The following is a 21138-nucleotide window of genomic DNA, read 5'->3' as shown; positions in this document are numbered from 1 at the left end:
ATACAAGCATGATAATTCCACATTCCCTTCTTTCTTATTTCTATCCTGAGCTATCACTTTCTTTATTTTCTTACTTTTTTATTGTTTTTTTTTAAACATATATATTTTATTGATTTCAGAGAGGAAGAGAGAGGGAGAGGGAGATAGAAACATCAATGATAAGAAAGAATCACTGATTGGCTGCCTCTGGCATGTCCCACACTGGGGATCAAGCCCACAACCTGCAACCCCGGCATGTACACTGACCGGAATCGAACCCTGACCTCCTGGTTCATAGATCAATGCTCAACCACTGAACCACATTGGCTGGGCTTATTTTTTTTAATGGTGACACTATTACAAATGTCCCCCATTTCTCCTGCCTTTGCCCACATCTATCCAGCCCCCATTCCCCCTCCCTCTGGCCATCACCACACTGTTGTCCACAGGCTATGCATATACAGTATATTCGTTAGCTAATCTCTTCAGCTATTATTTTATTAATCCATATGCTGAAAAACAGTCTTCTGGCATTCCAATCTGTGAGGTTCGTTCTAAGAAAAACCATTTCAAACTAATATCCAATTAGGATATATATCTTTTATTAAACTAGGCTAAGTGTGGTATAATTACAAAAATTGGCCAGGAGAGTAGCATGCTATGCTTTCAGTGGTTCTCAACCTTCCTAATGCCTCGACCCTTTAATACAGTTCCTCATGTTGTGGTGACCCCCAACCATAAAATTATTTTTGTTGCTACTTCATAACTGTAATTTTGCTACTGTTATGAATCGTAATGTAAATATCTGATATGCAGGATGTATTTTCATTGTTGGCGACCCACAGGTTGAGAACCACTGCTTTATAGAAAAACCAGTGTCACTTTTTCTCAGTGATTCCAAGAAGAAAAATAATAAGTTGAAAAGGAATTCAAAGTCATCATGTCTAAAATTGTAATATCTGGAGTACAGTATGCAAAAGAGAATGCTGCCACAGCCAATCGCTGTAACAAATTTTCTTGTCCAGAACTGAGGGCAAGTCCTTATTTAACTCTCCTTCCTTCACCTCCCACCTCTGTAATATGGAGACAATGGGCCATCTCAAGAACACCAGAGTACCAATTAAGTGATGTTAACTCCTCCTGGGAGTGACACCGCCTAACCAGAGGTAAAAAGATATCTCTGAAGAGAGAGGTCTACATCAATAACATCCAGAAAAAATGAACTTCCTTAAGCACAAAATAGAGAATAAAGACTAAGAAAATATTTTAAATGTATATGACAAAGATGTGATGTTGTAAATAGCTCTTAGCAATGAATAAGCAATAGTAAAGGACATAAAAGAAACTGATAGGAGAACAAACACAAGTGGACTCAAAATTTCAGAAAGATTCTCATATCACTGGTGTTGAAAGAATTGAAATTAAAACCTCTGATTGGGAGGAATAAAGAAGAAAACAAGCACTCCCATACACTGATGATGCTAATCATTATAGCTGAGTGGATAAACAGGCAGGTTCTCGGGTACATCCTGGGTCGATGACTCACTATGTAACTCAACACAGTGTTTTTCACATTAGAGTTTGATAACTCAATAATGTATTATTATTTGTAGTAATGTTAAAATAAGAATAAAATTTTGGACAGCCCTCTTATATGAGAATGTATATTAAAATGAATATCAAATGTATATCAAAAGCCCTAAAATTTTTCATAGCCTTTGATCCAACAATTCTCTAAGTAATTAAAAAACTGTAGAGAGATTCTGATAAAATTATGTTTATCACAGCACAGGTTATAATGGTAAAATAATGGAAACATTAATATTAAAAATGGAAATATAAATATATTATGGAATATTAAGAAAAATATTTTTTAAAGTTTATCCTAGCTCATTGAAATAAAAAGTTCTTCAAAACACATTAATAGGAAAAAATTATAAAACCATATGAAAATTTTAAAATTGTTTGTGTGTATATTTGCCAGACAGTAGGGATAAGGGGGATGGGTGGAGATGGAAGAGGGTGTAGGAGGATACATTGAGATGGAAATGAATAAATAAGTAAGTAAATAAATAAATAATAACTTATACAACTCAACATGAGGAAGACATACAATTTAATTTTAAAAATGGACAAATGACAAGGCTGGTGTTGCACAGTGGTACAGCATTGAACTATGAACCAGGAGGTCATGGTTTGATTCCCAGTCAGGGCACATGCCCAGGTTACAGACTCTATTCCCAGTATGGTGTATGCAGAAGGCAGCCAATAGATGATTCTCTGTCATCACTGATGTTTGCATCTCTCTCTCCCTCTTCCTTCCTTTCTGAAATCAATAATAAAAATGTATGTTTTTAAATAAATAAAGGACCTGAATATACACATCTCCAAAGAGGACATACTGATGGCCAATAGACATATGAAATATGCTCAATGTCACTAGTCATCAGAGAGATGCAAGTTAAAACCACAATGAGATATCACCTCACACCTGCCAGAATGCTACCATCAGTAAATCAGCAAATAGTGCTGGCAAGGATGTGGAGACAATGGAACCCTGCTGCACTGCTGGTGGGAATGCAGATTGGTGCAGCCACTGTGGAAAACAGTATGGAGTTACTTCAAAAAATTAAAAATAGAGCCCAGGACAGTGTACCAAAAGGTTACCCCTGAAATTGCTGGTCAGGGTATATGTCCGGGTTTTGCACTCGATTCCCTATGGAGGAAGTGCAGGAGGCAGATGATCGATGTTCTGCTCTCACACTGATATTTCTCTCTCTCTCTAAAAAATTAATAAAAATATTTTTTTAAATTAGAAATGGAACTGCCTTTTGACCCAGCAATCCCACTTCTGGGAATATATCCTAAGAATCCTGAAACACCAATCAGAAAGAATATATGCATCCCTATGTTCATAGCAGTGTTATTTACAACTAGTGACCCGGTGCATGGATTCGTGTACATTGAAAGGAAATTAACTAGAAGGTGGCCTGGGGGTGAGACTAGGTGAGATGGGCTGGACACGCCCTGGATCCAACCTCCTGCAGTTCCTCCCCGGCATCTGCGAAGTGAGCAGGGTCCCTTTGACTGATGGGGTCATTGGGCCTGGCCTGTGGGGATCAGGTCAAAAATGGCTCTTCGACATCCTCCAAGGGGTCCCAGAGTGAGAGAGGGCACTCTGAAAAGTTGCTATTGTCCAGGATGTGGAACACAAATGCAAGTGTGTAGTAAACCAGATTCAGGGCCAACAGTGCACCAGCAACAACATAACCCATGACCAAAGGTGGAATCGGACTCCCTCCTATGGTTTTGGGGTGAGTCACCTGAGAACCACTGCTGCAAAGTCACTGCAGCTCTGTAGCTCCTGTGTTGAGTGTCTGGCCCTTGGTGGTCAGTGTGCATCATAGTGACCAGTTGGACCAGTAGGAGAGACACTTAGCATATTAGCCTTTTATATATAGATAGCTAAGATCTGGAAACAGCCTGAATCTCCATCAGTACATCTGTGTATATAAAGAGGTAATATGCAAATTAGGCTGAGATGCCATAACAGTCATGACCCGTCAGGAGGAGGTTATGACACGCAGATGAGGCCCAGAGCGTAGATGGAGACAGAGACAGGGGGCCCTGCCCGAGCCTGCATGGCGGCTCGGGCAGCCCGGAGCAGACACAGGCAGTGGGGCAGGGGGTCCTGGGGCTGGCCGAGCTGCCACACTAGCTTGGGTGGCCCTGGAGCGGACACAGGCAGGGGGACATGGGGGGTCTGGGGAGGAAGTCAGGCCCGGGTCCTGGCCGGCCGCCGTGCCAATCAAGCCTGACTTCCACTGCGGCCGGTGCTGCGCAAGTCAATGCCTGGGTCCCAGCCGCCCACCGCACCAGTCAGGCCTGACCTCCGTAGCCGCCTAAGTAGTAGGCAGAGGACAGACCACTGAGGGTCTTATATACCATAGCAGGGAGCTTAGATTTTATTCCACAGAAGGAGGAAAAGTGAAGAATGTCAAGCATGGGAGCATCCTGGTCTTGCTTTCCTTTCAAATGAGCCATTCTGGTGGCTGTGGGAAGGATCAATTTAGACAGTTGCAGTGTTTTAGGGCCCAAGAAAAAGAGAGGCTGATGTTTGGAACTAGGATTAGACAGAGGCAGTGGATCACAGACATATTTATGAGGAAACCTTACAGAACTATTTGGCTGATTACACAGGAATGAAAGCAAACAAAGCAAATGGTATTAGCCCAGGTTTCCAGTTTGGGCAACTTCGTTGAATGGGTGATTCTAATAATTGGGAGAAGGTATTGAGGAAAAGGAACAGTGTAAGGGAGCTTGTTTAGTTTAGCAATAGCCAAACAATTAGGACAGAAGACAGACTTAGTGCTCTTTCTTTGCTGCAACGTTTATTTTTCTGCCTTTAGCCACCACCATGTAAGGCTAATGTGCCATCTTTTCTCCTAATCTAGGATATTATCTATCTATCTATCTACTACACATTCCTATCACCTAAATTAGCTTTCCTGCATGATCCCTTAAAAATACTTATCAGCCAAAACCGGTTTGGCTCAGTGGATAGAGCGTCGGCCTGCGGACTGAAAGGTCCCGGGTTCGATTCTGGTCAAGGGCATGTACCTGGGTTGTGGGCACTTCCCCAGTGGGGGATGTGCAGGAGGCAGCTGATCGAAGTTTCTAACTCTCTATCTCTCTCTCTTCCTCTCTGTAAAAAATCAATAAAATATATATTAAAAAAATACTTATCAAAGTCATTCAATGCTCTGTGAGTATGGGGACTTTCAAGATGTGGAAACATTATGAGCCTATATACATTGATAAAGAGATATTGGGTGCTCAATTTTTAACAATAAAAATCAAATACTGAATGTGGTCATGCCAGAGGCATAATGTTAATGAGCCAATGTCTCTTTACTGAAGTGTCACACTTCAAAAGAGATCCTCTCAAATAATCCAATGCATAACACTCATCTGGGTTGCCTGTTAAAATGTAGGACCACACCTTGAAAAACACTCCTTGTAGAGCTCATTTTGGTGGATAAATCTCCCTCCAAGTAAAGCAATCCTATATAATAAAAGTGTAATATGAAAATCAACCGAACAGCAGAACAACTGGTCAGTGGGGGGCGGGGACAGCGAGCAGGTGTTGCCAGGCCAGCCAAGGCGCATGCCAGCAGGCAGAGGGAGGGGATGCCAATGGGGTGGGGGGGTGGCAACCAGCAGTGACAGGGCAATGGGGGCTGGCGCTATCCCATGATCGCCCACCTGGTCGCCTCCTGCAGAGGAAGGCCACAGGCAGCGGCAGCAGCGGGGCGATTCGGGGCAGGGCCACCCAGCACCATCCCAAGATAGGCTTGCTGGGGTCGCCTTACCCAGAGGGAGGCCACCAGTGGCCATGGCGCAATTGGGGGTGGGGCCAGCCACTCGCTGCCCACACCATCTCAATCAGCCCACCGGTCACCTCCCGCAGAGGGAGGACACACTGTGGCTTAGGCCCACTCCCCACTCTCCTAAGTCATCAGTAGGACATCCCCAAGGGGTCTCCAATTGGAGAGGGTTCAGAGTAGGCTGAGGGAACCCCCCCCCATGCACGAATTCCTTGCACCAGGCCACTAGTGAGTAGATAAAAAAGCTATGGTACATTTACACAATGGAATACTCACAGCCTTAAAAAAGAAGAAAATCTTTTTTGCAACAGTGTGGATGGAGCTGGAGAGTATTATGCTAAAGTGAAATAATTCAGTCAGAGAAAAAGAGATATCATATGATCTCACTTATATGGAAAGTCTAATGAACAAAATAAATTGATGAACAAAATAGAAACAAAGGCGTGGATACATGGAACAAAATGACAGCTAGCAGAGGGGAAGGAGGTGATGGGGACTGAATGAAAGAAGGTGAATAGATTAACTCAACATATATGCATAATCCATAGATACAGACAAAAATGTGGTGATGGTCAAAGGGGAGAGGGTAGGGTGGGTAGAGATGGGAAAAGTGGGGGAAAAGGGACATCTGTAATAGTAACAGCCATAGTAATAACAAAAAAAAGTATATTTTTTAAAAAAGTAACCATGGGAGTGTGGCACAATTTTATTGATTTTGTGATACTTTTCTAGATAATCTAAATTTACTGAATGTGTTTGACCTTTATAATAAAAAGCTGTTTAAATTTTCAAAACAATGCGCTATTATGAAAGCACATTTAATGACACTGAAAAATGATCACTTTATATTGATAGGTGGGGAAATAAAAGTATATAGGGGAACTTTTTTGTAAAAAAAAAAAGCACATAATGAACAAAAATGAAACTTTGTAGGTCAATATGTTAATAGTGTTTATCTGTAGAATGTGAGTATAGACTTTTCTTTTCTCCCCTTTTTTCTTACCTGTTTTTCTACATTTCAAAATAAATCATTAAACAAAAATATAGCATGCCATACTATAGATTATACAGCCACAAAAATGTGTTTTAAAAAATTTTAATAACAGGAAGGGAAAGTGACTACAGGAAATGCACTAAAATGTTAAAGTCCTATTAGGATTTTGTTTTCTCCATTATACTTTTAAATATATATATTTCAGAGAGGAAGGGAGAGGGAGAGAAAGTTAGAAACATCAATGATGAGAGAGAATCATTGATTGGCTGCCTCCTGCATGCCCTCTATTAGGAATCGAGCCCACAACCTCGGCCTATGCTCTGACCAGGAATTGAGCCATGAACTTCTGGTTCATAGGTTGACACTCAATGACTGAGCTACACAGGCCAGGCATCATTACACTTTTTTTTCCCATTTTACAAGTATTTTAAAAGTATCTTTTGTAATTTGTGGTTAGTATTTAGAGTATACTTGATTTGACAGTTATTATTTATTTTTAGAAAATGGGGTGTTTTACTTCTCTGATAACACATGTGCACAATGATGGATATTGTTAATGAAGATCCAATATGGAATGAGTTGAACAATAGGATCCTCACAAGACCTAATAGATCAAGAATGTACCTGGTGTTTTTTTTTCTTTTGTACTGAAGAATTTTCTGGGGGTGGCAGAGCACTTCCTCTTGTAATCCTCATTGATTTGTTACTTCCTATCAAAGATTTTCCAAAGACATGATAAAAATGATGTAATTTCTGCATGTCCCTTATTCCTTTGGCGTCCTTGGATTTAGCTGTAGGAAATAAATACACCATTAAAGTATGCTGACAATGCTCTTTATAAATAAGAATTTCATTTAGAAAGCATTTGTGAAAAAGTCTTTGACAAACACTTGCAAACACTTAAAACTTGCACTAATTATAGACACGTTAGAGATTGAGATAGACAAACTCAAATTATTTGAGCCATATTTAAATAACATGGTACAATCTAAATCAGTGTCTTGTCATTTTCACTTTAGTACAACCTATTAGGCATTATGGGTACATCCCATAGAATAAGTCAATGGTGAGGTTACACTTTCCTTTTCTTCTAGGATATCAGAACCACAAAAGAAACTTTAGCTCTTTGGCATTTTGGATGGCTCTGGGCATAGTGTCGAGAACAAAGGACATGAACACTCTGGAAGAGCTTCCAATTTAGAAACAGGGTCTCTGAAAACCACCCCCAAATTAGGTCAGAAACATTTGGCTAAAACAGCTAATCAAATTCCAGGAAATGTGCAGCAGTACTGCACACAACTAATAGGAATTTATCGTTCTCCACGCTGTTGCCGGAGTAAATATAACCCAATCGTGTTGCTCATGTGGTTTGAACATCTTACTGGCTTCCTGTTGTTCATCCATTATTCAGAATCCTCACTAAAGGCTGCATGGTTCAGACCCATCTCACATCACTCTCTGTGCTACAGGCCCTCTGGCTACTTCCTTATTGGCCCCACCACTACCATACACCTGCAAAACTATCTTCATTGCTCAGATTTGGTTTGAAAATGCCTCAATCCCTCAAGCCTACCCTTGGTATACCCTTTGCACCTGATTGTAGTAGTCATCATAATCTCTATATATAAAAGGCTAATATGCCAAGTGTCCCCTCGGGTGCTCAACCAAGAGACCAGGAGTTCGATCACTTGCTATGATGTTTGCTAACCACCAGGGGGCGGCACGGAATGAAGGAAGGCCCCAATTGGCCCTGATCGCCAGCCAGGCCTAGGGACCCTACCCATGCACGAATTTCATGCACTGGGCCTCTAGTTTTAAATGAGTATCTCTGCAGTGGTTTGTTTAACATCTTCTATTTCCTGCTAAACTATGAGCACTACAAGAGCAGGAATATATCTTTCATGTTCCCTGCTGGATTTCCGGAGCCCAGCCCAAAACTAGGCAAACAGTAACTCTCAATTCATAGGCTAGATACTGAATGAGTATGTCAGAGTCCTGCAATCCCAATCCAGCTGCCACTTCCCAATCTACAGGGAATCCTAATGGTATCCAACTGATTTTTTTAATTTTTCCTAAACTGCTTTTCCTGTACCAGTTTTCAATCCAAGAAGATAACCAGATTAGAGGACTACAGTGGCCCATAATATTTAATTGCCAAATTAATTAGTAAATCATTTGAATATCTGTTACATATTTCACTTAATTAACAATTATTAAATAGTATTTTAAAGCAAATAATATAATTAGTAATTTGGACAAACAATGAAAATATAATGTGATTAAGGAAGGTATTAGGTCTCATGAGATAATACAACAGGAAAGTTTGAGAAGAACAAATAATTAAAGATACATTAATAATAATATAAAGTAATTTGTTGTAGGAACCTAAGAAAAATTTTTAAAAGATTCCCCATCTCAACAAAACAACCCCCCCACCCCAATTAGACTGATTGGAGTCTCATTTTTCATATTATAGAAGCCAGTTCTTCCTGGTTCTGATGTAAAAGATGCTGGAAATTTGTATGCTGGCCTGAGAGAGAGAAGACTATAAATTAGATTTCACTAATCTCTGATCACTCATTTTTTATACATTAGATACAATTTAATCTATAAGAATGTTGAAAATGTTGATGATATTAGTTGTACTTACCATCACTGTTGCACTTTGTCCTTTCAAAATCATCACTGAGAGGTCTAGAAGAATGCCAGTGTGTGAGTTCATCAAATTCTTTCTTCTTAGAAAGAGATGTGACAACTGGGTCATCACTAGGAATGCAATAAAAAGGCATACATTATAATACACATATAATTTTTTTTTCAGTTTCTACTATAAGCCATGAACTTATTTAATAGGTCTCTACCCTTAATTTTATGATTATAAATGAAAAAAATATATTTTAAAACATCTCATGAAGAAATAGTCAGGAAGTGTAGAGAGTGCTGGGGAAGGCACATGGGCATTTCTTTAATTATTGTCAGCTGAAGCCAGTGGCATTGGCAAAGCCACATCCTGGAAACACGTTTTGCCAAAAGGCAGGAGTGTTGTCAGCTTGACCTTCAGCCCACGTGCCAGGGGGTGGGTTTTGTTATTTAAACCCACCCAAGCACCAGGAATGAATATGACTCAGGCCCACCCAAGAATTCACATAATCTCCTTTGTCTTGACTTTTAGTAAAACTTCCTGGGTTTTTTTTTGCTGTATAAAATAAATACACTGTATTGGCTCAGGGTCACTGTTTCTGTCCCTGTCCTGATCAGAGGACAGTGGTCCCACCCGGCCTCAGCTTTTTTCTTCCATCTCTGTGTTTGTCTCTTTCTTTCATTTTCTCAATCCCAAGCCATCCCTACTCAGGAACCGGACCGCTCTCTAGCCACACTGGATGTGGAGAAGAGAGACATATTTACAAAGAAGTGGACAAGGATATCTGTAGCACTGTCATCTTTATAACAATAAAAAGTGCATATTAAGAATTTATTTGTATGTAGGATTGAATTAGGCACCAAATAACAATAAAGGGTATATAACATCACCTATAAGATATGAAATTTCTAAAAGTTGAGAGACACTTCTGGATTATTTTAGCTTGTTTGTGTGTATGTGCATGTACTTGTAAAATATTTCAAGCATAGAGAAAAACAATTAGAGAGTAAGTAATACACATGAACCAAAATATTCACTGAGTTCCTGTTCTGTGCCAGATACCCTTCTAGATGCTAAGAATATGTTAATGAGCAAAACAGACTTTTAAAAAATATCTGTGGATTTTATACATAAACAGGATTGCAAACAACAAAGAAATACTAATATAAAGGTAAAAAATGATCATGCATCACTTAAGTGATAGGACACATCCTAAGAAATGCCTTGTTAAACAATTTCCTCACTGTATGACCATCACAGAAAGCACTTTGCCCAGCCAGTGTGGCTCAGTGGTTGAGCATCGACCTATGCATCAAGAGGTCACAGGTTTGATTCTCAGGGCACATGCCCGGGTTTCGGGCTTGATTTCCCAGTAGGGGGCATGCAGGAGGCAACCAGTCCATGCTTCTTTCTCGTCATTGACATCTCTTTCTCCCTCTCCTTTCCTCTCTTTCTAAAATAAATAAAAACATTTTTTTTAAAGAAAGCACTTATACAAACCTAGATGGCGTAGCCTACTACACACCTAGGTATATGGTATAAGCTATTGCTTCTAATGGCAAGTATTTCTGTATCTAAATGCTTCTAGACACTTGCAGGGACAGGAAGAGGGCCGTGGAGGGAGGTGCCTTCAGAAGGAAAATAGATGCCAGGAAGAGGAAAGAAGAGTAGGGGAGAGAAAAGGAGAGCAGAGATCAAAAACACCCCAGAGATATATAATTTAAGAAAAGAAATAATAAAAAGGAAAGGCAGAGGGAGAAAGAGAGCAGAAAGGGACTGGGAGGAAAGAGATAATGAGAAAATGATGGGAAATGAGTTCCTGTGCACGTGTGCGTGTGCGTGTGTGTGCGTGTGTGTGTGTGTCTGTGTGTGTGTGTGTGTGTGTGTGTGTTTGCAGGGACTGGGTCATGGGAAGGGCAAGCTCCCGGCTGTCCTCCTCCCCAGCCCACTCTTCTCACTCCCTTGTCATCTCAGGGCCACAGCCTTGGGGAGGAACCGGACAGCATGCTGAGCCTCTTTGTCTATTTAAACCACCCAGAGCCTGCAGTAAGTTCAACATCGTAGTTGTGGATGGTCTAGTCTTTTCTTTCAGCATTACAAACTTTTTGCTTATAATCCATTAAAATATTACAAGACCCCTGTTGTATATGCAGCCATCTTTGACTGAACTGTCATTACTCTACATACTATGCCAGATGGTGAAAGCATGAAGGAACAAAAATAAAGCAGGGAGACAGGATTGTGAGTTCTGGGAGGAGGATATGGTGTGATCTTAAGAGGAATTGTCAGGAAAAGCTTTGCTAGGAAGGTATTTGAGCAATGGGTAAAGGGTTGTCCAAGTCAGCATATTTTGAACAAATAGAACAGCAAGTAGATAGCCTTGAAGTGGGACTATTGTGTTCAAGATACACAATAGCCAAGACATGGAAACAATGTAAGTATCCATTAACCGATGCATGGACAGAAAATGAGATAAACAGATAGATGGTAGAATGAGAGATAGATAGATAGATAGATAGATAGATAAATTTATAGATAGATAGACATGCACAATGGAATATTACTCAGCCATCAAAAAGAAAGAAATTCTGCCATTTGAGACAACATGTATAGACCTAGAGGGCATTATGCTAAGTGAAATAAGTCAGACAGAAAAAAACAAATACCATATGACCTCACTGCTTTATGGAATTAAAAAAAAAGAAGTCAAGCTCATAGAAACAGAATGGTAGTTGCCAGGGGTTGGGGGTTGAGGAAATGGGAAGATATTGGTCAAAGGATGCCAACTTCTAGTTATAAGAGGAATAAGCTCTGGGAATGTAATGTACAGCATGGTGACTTTAGTTAACAATACTGTATTGTATTCTTGTAAGTTGCTAAGAGAGTAGGTCTTAAATGTTCTCATCACACACACACAAAGGGCAAAGTGAGGTGGTGACTTGTGTTAACTAACCTTATTGTGATCATCTTGATTTGTGTGTCAAATCATCACACTGTACACCTAAAACTTACACAATGTTACCTATGTCAATTTTCTCTCTATAAGGCTGTGGGTGGGGGAATAGGAGGCCAGCATGGACAGAGCAAGAGAATCTGGGAGTGATTAGTAGGAAATGAAGTGAAAGTCTTTTATATCTGAATGAGTCAAAATTTCTTGGAAGGTTTCGAGCAAAGGAGAGGCATAATCTAATTTTCCCCCACAACATCACTGTCTGCTGTGCTGAGAACATAGTGGGGGAGGCAGGTGTAGCAGGAGGCCAGCTAGGGAACTACTGCAATAATAGAGAGATGATGGCAGGCTGTACAAGGTATGCAGGCTGGGCAGAAATAAGAAAAGGAATTACTCTACATGTGTTTTTGATGAACAGAAATGGGAGTTTGGCTGAAAGATTGGATGTGCTATAAGAACGATAAAGAGTAGTTAGGCATGCCCTGGCCAGTGTGGCTCAGTTGGTTGGAGTGTCTTCCCATTCGATGGAAGGTCAAAAGTTTGATTCCCAGTCAGGGCACATACTTAGGTTGCAGGTTCAATCCAGTCCCCAGTGTGTGTGTGTGTGTGTGTATAGGAGGCAACCTTTGGATGTTTCTCTCTCTCTCTCTCTCTCTCTCTCTCTCTCTCTCTCTCTCTCTCTCTCTCTCTCTCTCTCCTCTCTTTCTCTCTCTCTTTCTCTCTTTTATCTTCCCCTTCCTCCCTTCCTCCCTCTCTAAAAAACAGTTCTGGCCCAAGAAATGGAAGAAAATACAATATAAAGACGAGAATGCTGAAGGAAGATGGGGTTCCTGCCAGAAGATCAGGAGTTTGGCATTTACACATGGCGTTTTGGATGTCTGCGAGACAGCCAACTAGAATCAGGAGTTCTGAGGATTGAGTCAAGATACAATTTGTGGAATTCAAAGCAAAAGACAAACAAACAAGCAAAAAAACTAGAAATATAAATGGAGGACTTGCTAGCAGGAAGTTGATATTTAAAGAGACAATTGAATACCATCCTTGCTTGAATATAAAGCAAAATTCACTAAAATTACAATGAAAATTTATCTCCCAGTGTGAAATTTAATTTACATATGTACAATATATGCAACAATAAATCCAGTTAATTCACTATACTGGATGTAATGATTGATAGGTAGATGATAGATAGATAGATAGATAGATAGATAGATAGATAGATAGATAGATAGATAATTACAAACAGGCAACATTTTTCCATAAATACCTGCTTAGAAAAGGTAGCTCTGACAAAATATCTCCAGCATAATCTTCTATAATCTCAGCTTTCAGAGGAATGAGTCCTAATTTATGACTTCCTTGATTTGATCCTGGTACTATTTAGAAACACAATTAATATTTGAACAGAAAATTCTAAGAATTTACCAATATGATGCAAATATTTGTGGAACAGCAAAATTAAACATTTTCATCATTGTTTTCAAAATAAATAATACTTCAATGGAATTGTTGCAAATCAGGTTGTTTAGATCAACTTTATATTATACCCATTAATTCACAAAGGTAAATGTATATTGAGTGAATTGATGTATAATTTTATTTCAAGTAAAGTTGATGGCATTTGAGAAACAGTGAAGAAATCAACGTTTAAAACTTGTCAGCACCTCTAGGTGATGTTTTTCTCTGTGTAAGAAATGGTCTGGATGTTGTCCTCACAGGCATAGATCCTCCAAAATCGTCATCCTCTGATAATGTTAAGACTGTGTTCCACAATTCCTCGTATCCCTGTTTCAAAGTGTTACCCAATTCCAAATTGAGCCCTAGGTAGGAGAGAAAATATGTTCAAATTAATAATTAAAATCTGAGTGATAGTCACCATATTTTATATGTTTTATGAGTATATGAGTTATAAGTATATGTCTGGGAGTATCTCATAGTAAAGGCTTAAAACAAAACAGAATAGGTTTTGGCATATTTTTCATATTGTTACTAATGTTATAAGAGAGTAAAATATCTTGGAACTCTCTGAATTTGTGTGACATTTTTCTAGAACCAGAGTTATAGAAGCATTGAACAGACTGTCCAACCTGTGAGGGAAGGCGGGGGGGTAAGGGGGTAAGAGATCAACCAAAGGACTTGAATGCATGCATATGAGCATAACCAATGGATGCAGATGGGGTGGTGAGGGCATGTGCTCGCGGGGGGGGGGGAGGGCGGGGGGGGGGCGGGCAGCAGGGAGAGGTCAATGGGGGGGAAAAGGAGACTTACACAATACTATAAACAATAAAGAATTTAAATTTTTTTAAAAAGCTGGTAAGCAGAGGAATAGACCAGGAATTAAAATTCCCTCACCCGTCGCGTGTTATACTCCCACTACAGAAGCCTTTCCCTGTCTTGCCTGACCTTAAGAATTATTCAGGGTGCTTATTAAAAATAAAATTTTTCAAAACACTGTTCTAGAAAACTGTGAGTCAATGAATCTGGGATGACATCCAGGAGTTTGCATTCTTTAAGAAGCATCCTAGGTGATTCTTACACTTAGGCGAGTTTAGGAATTGCTACCTCTATTTTAAAAACAAAATTATTTGTTTCTGCTGTAATACAGACTATTTGTTGCTGAATGTAAAAAAAATTGACAGTTTTAGTTTAAAGTGACACATATTTCCCACTGTTCCATATGTACGCAAAAAAATAAAAATCTTTAATATTTGGGGGGAAAAACACCTCTCCTTCCCTCACTCCCTCCCTTACCACCCCGTCTCTCAAAAAAAGCACTAGAGTAGTTCTCATAATATACATACATGTAAATATACATATATATATATATATATATATATATATATATATATATATGTTAGAGGACCATGGGGGGGGGGGGGAATCCCCTCAGCCTGGCCTGTACCCTCTCCAAACCGGACGTCCGACTACCAGTTTAGGCCCAACCCCAGAAGTCAGACATTCCTCTCGCAATCCAGGATCACTGACTCCTAATCACTCACCTGCCTGCCTGCCTGCCTAATGCCCCTAACTGCTCCCCTGCCTGCCCGATCGCCCCTAACCATCACTGCCTGCCTGGTCACCCTAATGGCCCTCCCCTGTCGGCCTGATCACCCCTAACCCCCTGCCAGCCTGATCTCGCCCCTAACTGCCCCCCATGGCATGACTGACCTTAACTGCCTCTGCCTCAGCCCCCACCACCGTGGCTTTGTCCAGAAGGAAGTCGGATGTCTGGAAGATGGCCAGTCAACCCAGTCTAATTAGCATATTACCCTTTTATTAGTATAGATTATCTAGGATAAGATTGCTTAAATGGGGGGAAGCCTTTTTCAGCAGGAGGAGATGCTCTTGACAGACAAAAATACATAACCTATATCTGGACTGATAGCCAGCCATATGCACTACACTGCCAAACCGGTTATTAAACAATTGAACCACTTTCTTACACCTTACAACAAATAGCTGTTGCCCTTAAAACCCCTTCTCAGCCCCCACCTTAGGTTCTGCCTTTGCAGTTTACCCAGATTAGGTTCTGATTGGTCGGTTTCTATGCCAGTCAGTATCAAAAGCTCCACCTCCTAGGCAGCCGTTGGCTCCTCTGGGAAATCCAGAATGGCCCACCTTCACATAGGTGCCAGCCCTTTGGTCATGTTCCCAGTCTGCTACCAGGTGTATCCCTGGCCACTCTGAGAAGTGGCACCTCAGGTCTGTGCTGGTGGCAATTTTGAATTCTCATCCCTGACCTAACTAACCTCCTTACAGTGCAAGCTCCAAGAAGGAACTGCCTTCACAGTTCATCCAGATTAGGTTCTGATTGGTCAGTTTCTATGGTAGCACCACATGGTGACCAGTCATTTGGTCGTTCTGGTCATAACGGACACAAGCAATATATATATAATCTTTGAACTGTTACTGGTGTTGCTGTATTTTTCTATCTCTCTTAACAAAACCGGATGGGCCAATGAGAAGCCAGCCCGTGGCTCCAATGTGATGGGTGAAGGAGTCAGTAATCAATATCAGGTGTTCTGTAGGTCATGCTGGAAGTAGTCAGGCAGGGCTTCTGAACTGTACATCCTCATTTCTTCACATAATATTCCAACCTGACACATCTTGTCCAAAACAATCAGCAGCAAAGCTATGGTGTCACATTTTATAAGATATACAAATTATCCAATATATGAAAGATATACAATAAGTGATAACATTTATTGTAGAGCTCTAAGAGTAACTCCCATAGTCCTATTTAAACTACCCACCCCACTAGCTGATATTGTCTCATATGTAATTTTGAGGGGGGAAAATTTCTTACAAAGTGCACAATGGAACCATTTACCTCATGTGGAAATAAAAACTTTCAATAAAAAATATTTGCAAAGAAAGCTTCCTATCCAATTGTAGTTAATCAATGAATAGTCCATTGCCATTGCTTGTTAGATACAATTCTCACCCACCCACTAAAAAATAAAATACTTAACTACACAATTCTTTAAAATATATCTCCTCAGGAGACATCTGTGATACTATCAACAATAGAAAATATACATAAAAAATTATTCTATACTACAGATAAAAATTTAAAAATAAAATATACCTCTATTATGTTCAATTTCATAATAATAAGCAATATTTTTCCACAAACTATTATCAGTTAAGTCAGGTAGGCCAGCGAAATTCACATTCCAATTATTCCTTGCTTTTAAATGTTTTAAGATGAAAAATTGACATCTTTTTAGCTGGAAAAAAAGAAGAGAAAGAGACATGTCCTAATGATATAAAATCTTCCCAGAATGTTCATGACTCCCTTAAACATTCCTCAAGAAAGTTTAAGGAAGTCATGTACTATGCCTTACCCCAAGAAAAAGGACCTAGACTACATATGCAAACACAATGCGACTGCCCTGGCATTGACAACATCTACAACTATATACAAATGACTTACTTAATTTATGCTTCATTTTTTTATAACTGTAAGATAGTATGGTTAATCTATATACCTTCCAACATACCTTGCAGCTCTGAAATGAAATGATACTTTGAATTTGTCACAATAAATATGCCTTCATTGACTCAAAATAACAGTCATTACAGAAAAGTAGTGGGTACTTCATTATTATTTCTAAAGTTTCAATTAAAAGTTGCTTATGGCATCATTTAATGAGTTAGGGCCTAAATAAAATACAATGACATATCAGATGGGATTTCTTAAATATGCAATGAAAATGTCACCTGTATACATAATACCATTGTGCTGACAACGACTAGGTAATATAATCAACAGTGCAGTTTTGCAGCCATACAACTGTACTTTAATTTATTGTATTACATAGGTTTCTCAATATCTCACAAAGGGACTGTTTTAGCTTTCTGTACCTTATTCAGTCCTTTATCTCAGACTATACTAAAGCTAATGGGAATCATTTTTACTTAGCAGGCTTAAGTATAATAAAATAGGTTATATAATATTTTCTCTGCTTAAAGTTTGCTCCAAAATGCAACTGTTTTCTTGACCTAAAGTGTTAATCCAAAATAAGACTGCAATACACTCTACCAGCAATTTCAACCAGTGCACCACCAGAATTTTTAAAACATGCAATACCTGTCTCTCTCTCTCTCTCTCTCTCTCTCTCTCTCTCTCTCTCTCTCTTTATATATATATATATATATATATATATATATATATATATATATATATATAGTAGAGATGGTTATTTCTTCAAAGAAACTTTATAATAGTTAAGTATTTGGAATTCTTCAAAGTATGGTGCATTTTATATGGAGTTGCAGTACTTAGTCTCATTGAGTACTTTTATATATGACAGAACTATTTTTCCTAGAAACAAGCATTGTTTGGTGGCAGTAATTTTTAGATGTGTGCAGAAATAAAAGCAATATTAGAAAAAATCAGATTATTCTGCCTTCTAATGTTTGCCTTATTGAATTTACAATATTTATGATATTCCATGTAGTTCACATACCATCTTTAGAAATGGTACAAGTGTTCTGTCCCAAGTATAAGTAATAATTCTACTCTTGGCTCTTTGAAACAGGGGTAAACGTTGAAGGAAAATCACACTAAGACAGTGCATTCTGCAAAGATCTGCTGCTTCCTTTAGTGGTAGGGGTTTCTTCAAGTCCTAAAAAACATGAGTTTAAAAATATCAAACACAGGCAATGTAAACATTCAGGCATGCAAGAACAGTATTTTAGAGCATCTTACTCATAATGTCCCTACATGATAGATGTACTCCTATTCAATTATTTTGTTTTAAGAAAATTTTTAACAAGTGTATCATTTTTTTCTAAACAGCATAAGTAATTATTTTGCTTATAACTGAAGACTTTTCCAAATAAACAGAGGCCCAGTATTTAGAGCATCTAATACTTTCATTTTTTAACATGGTGGAGGATGAGCACCTGCATGGAGGCATGGCTAGTATGTGTTTACAACCTCAAAGTAGAAATACAAGGGGTGTCATAAAGCTTCTTACTGTCACACCTGTTCCTATGCGTACTAAGGCAGTGTAGTCTAGCAGGAAACAAACAAACAAACAAACAAATAAACTTTGGTTTGTAGCCTAGCTTTGCCACCAATTAGCTGTTTGACTATTATTCATTTTTTAAGTAGAATGGCTGTAATGATTTAATGATACTATATATAAGGTACCTGGCATTGGCACATAATAAAGATTTAGTAAAAGTTAGCTTCTATTATTAATTGACATCACTATTATTATTGTTATTCTTTTTTTATTTTTCAATTGCAGTTAACATTCAATGTTATTTTATAATAGAGGCCTGGTGCATGAAATTGATGAACTAGAGGGGGGTGTTCTCAGCCCAGCCTGTGCTCTCTTGCAGTTCGGGAGCCCTCGGGGGATGACCGACCATCAGCTTAGGCCAGTGATGGCGAACCTTTTGAGCTCAGTGTGTCAGCATTTTGAAAAACCCTAACTTAACTCTGATGCCGCGTCACATATAGAAATTTTTTGATACTTGCAACCATAGTAAAACAAAGACTTATATTTTTGATATTTATATTATATATTTAAATGCCATTTAACAAAGAAAAATCAACCAAAAAAATGAGTTTGCATGTCACCTCTGACACGCGTGTCATAGGTTTGCCATTACTGGCTTAGGCCCACCAAAGCCAGCAGTTGGACATCCTTAGCGTTGCCACAGAGGAAGGAGAGGCTCCCGCCACTGCCACTGTGCTCCCCAGCCAAGAGCCTGGCTTCTGGCTGAGCGGCGCTCCCCCTGTGGGAGCGCACTGACCACCAGGGCGCAGCTGAGTGCCCCCTGGTGGTCAGTGCATATCACAGTGACCAGTCACTCCACCTTTCGGTTGATTTGCATATTAGCCTTTTATTTTATAGGATTAGCTTCATGTGTACAGCATACTTGTTGGTATTCTTAACAGAAAACATGGGTTCTGCACACTAGGGTAGATGGTTAGTTATCCAGATTCAACAGATGCTAAATTCCTGTGGGATATCACCACCCATGCCTTGAAACTGGTCTATGACATTCTCAGCTGCAGTGATGATCAGCTGAGAACAAGAATGAAATCGATATTTGTCCTTTGGTCAGGGAAGAAAGAGGTGACACGCTCACTTCAGAAAAATAAAATTATCCCAACTTGTCTGTAAAGAGCCCGGCGTGCCATCATAAGAATGTGATCAATATATTTATCACTGTTTAATCAACAAACAAACACATATTTTCTGTTTATTCCTATAGCTACTACTCAAAAGCATTGCCACATCTCAGATGGAAGGGTGGAATAGGGTGTGGGAACAGATCAACCAAAGAACTTGTATGCATATATGCATCACCTATGGACACAGACAATAGGGTGGTGAAGGCCTGGGGAAGGGTGTGGGGTGGGCTAGAAGAGGTCAATGGGGATGAAAATGGACATGTGTAATACTTTCAACAATAAAGATTTTTTAAAAAAATAATAACATTGAATAATTAAATTAATTTTGAAAGAATCCCACCTGTGTGTTATGATTTTCTGTGCAGATGTTTAGGTTTTCATAGTCTTGGGCATCATGTAAAATTTTTTTATAGTGTTTTAGTGTCACAGCACATGAAATAGAGCAGACAACACTTCTTACATCAGCTCCTTCAGGCCACCGATTGAGAAGCAAGGACAAGGTCTGATGTATCTGCAATAAAAACATTTTTAAAGACCTAGTGATTACAAGGGACAAGGTTCAAAGCTCAGGTGATATTTAACCCTAGAAAAAGAAGTTTAATTCTTCCCACTAATAATATTACAACTGAACTTATACTTTCAAATAATTAAGGAAACATAGAAAATAAATGCCTAAGGAAGAATAGAACAATTGGGAAAATGTTTAATGAGAAATGATAATGAGTGTATCTAGCTAGGTTCTAAGTATATTTTAATATTAATAACTATTTCTCCGCCTGATCTGTATACTCTCTAACAAAACTGGATAGGCCATACCCAGTTTGCAAGTCCATGAATGATTAACTTGTAAATTCTTCAATGTTGCCAGTTCAGACAGTTTTCAGTGGCCATTGAGGCACCTGAGACAAAGATGATGCGTTTGCCTGATGTAAGAAGCTATGTTCTCATAAACTGATAATTATAAACCACTGTTCCTGAAAGTATTATCACTTCAACCTCCATGCTTTGGAGAAAGTTGGAAAGGAGCAAGAAATTGAAAAGTTCACAAAGTAACTAGAAAAGAACAGGATACAGGCTTACGATAGTTTTTTCTATCAATGTCTGGGTATTAAATTCATTCATTTAAAAATGTTTGTCTAGCCCAGCCAGCATTGCTCAGTGGTTGAGCATCAACCTATGAACCAGGATGTCACGGTTCAATTCCTAGCCAGGGCACATGCTCGGATTGTGGGCTCAATCCCCAGTGTGGGGCATGCAGGAGGCAGCCAATCAATGATTTTCGCTCATCATTGATGTTTCTAACTCTCTCTCCCTCTTCCTTACTCTTTGAAATCAATTTAAAAAATTTTTAAAAAAAATTGTCTAGTGTCTACATACTATGTAAGGTGTGGAGGAATTTTAAGATTGATAACCTGGCCTTTTCAGTTTTGAGCAGAGTAGTGCCATGATATTAAATTTACTTGTTTAAAAGATCACTCTGATTACTGTGTAGAAAGTAAATCATAGGAGATCAAAAGCAGAAACAGAAAT

General features: G+C 39.1%; 1 protein-coding gene across 1 annotated transcript in view; it reads right to left on the bottom strand.

Moving 5' to 3' along the window:
- Positions 1-21138, bottom strand: part of LOC308520346 (putative ATP-dependent RNA helicase DDX60) — a 90678-nt gene that overhangs the window by 52428 nt on the left and 17112 nt on the right. The window contains exons 7-13 of the mRNA XM_081092835.1: positions 19949-20119; positions 17924-18082; positions 16540-16681; positions 13616-13771; positions 13219-13327; positions 9011-9126; positions 6985-7151 (exon numbers count right to left, since the gene is read on the bottom strand). Coding sequence (XP_080948961.1) covers positions 6985-7151; positions 9011-9126; positions 13219-13327; positions 13616-13771; positions 16540-16681; positions 17924-18082; positions 19949-20119 — 1020 coding nt within the window. The remainder of the gene's footprint in view (positions 1-6984; positions 7152-9010; positions 9127-13218; positions 13328-13615; positions 13772-16539; positions 16682-17923; positions 18083-19948; positions 20120-21138) is intronic.

Source organism: Myotis nattereri, assembly GCF_964212035.1.
Source record: "Myotis nattereri genome assembly, chromosome: 5".
NCBI lineage: Eukaryota > Metazoa > Chordata > Mammalia > Chiroptera > Vespertilionidae > Myotis > Myotis nattereri.
Note: the sequence above shows the minus strand (reverse complement) of the source record. Positions and strands in the feature narration are given on the sequence as shown.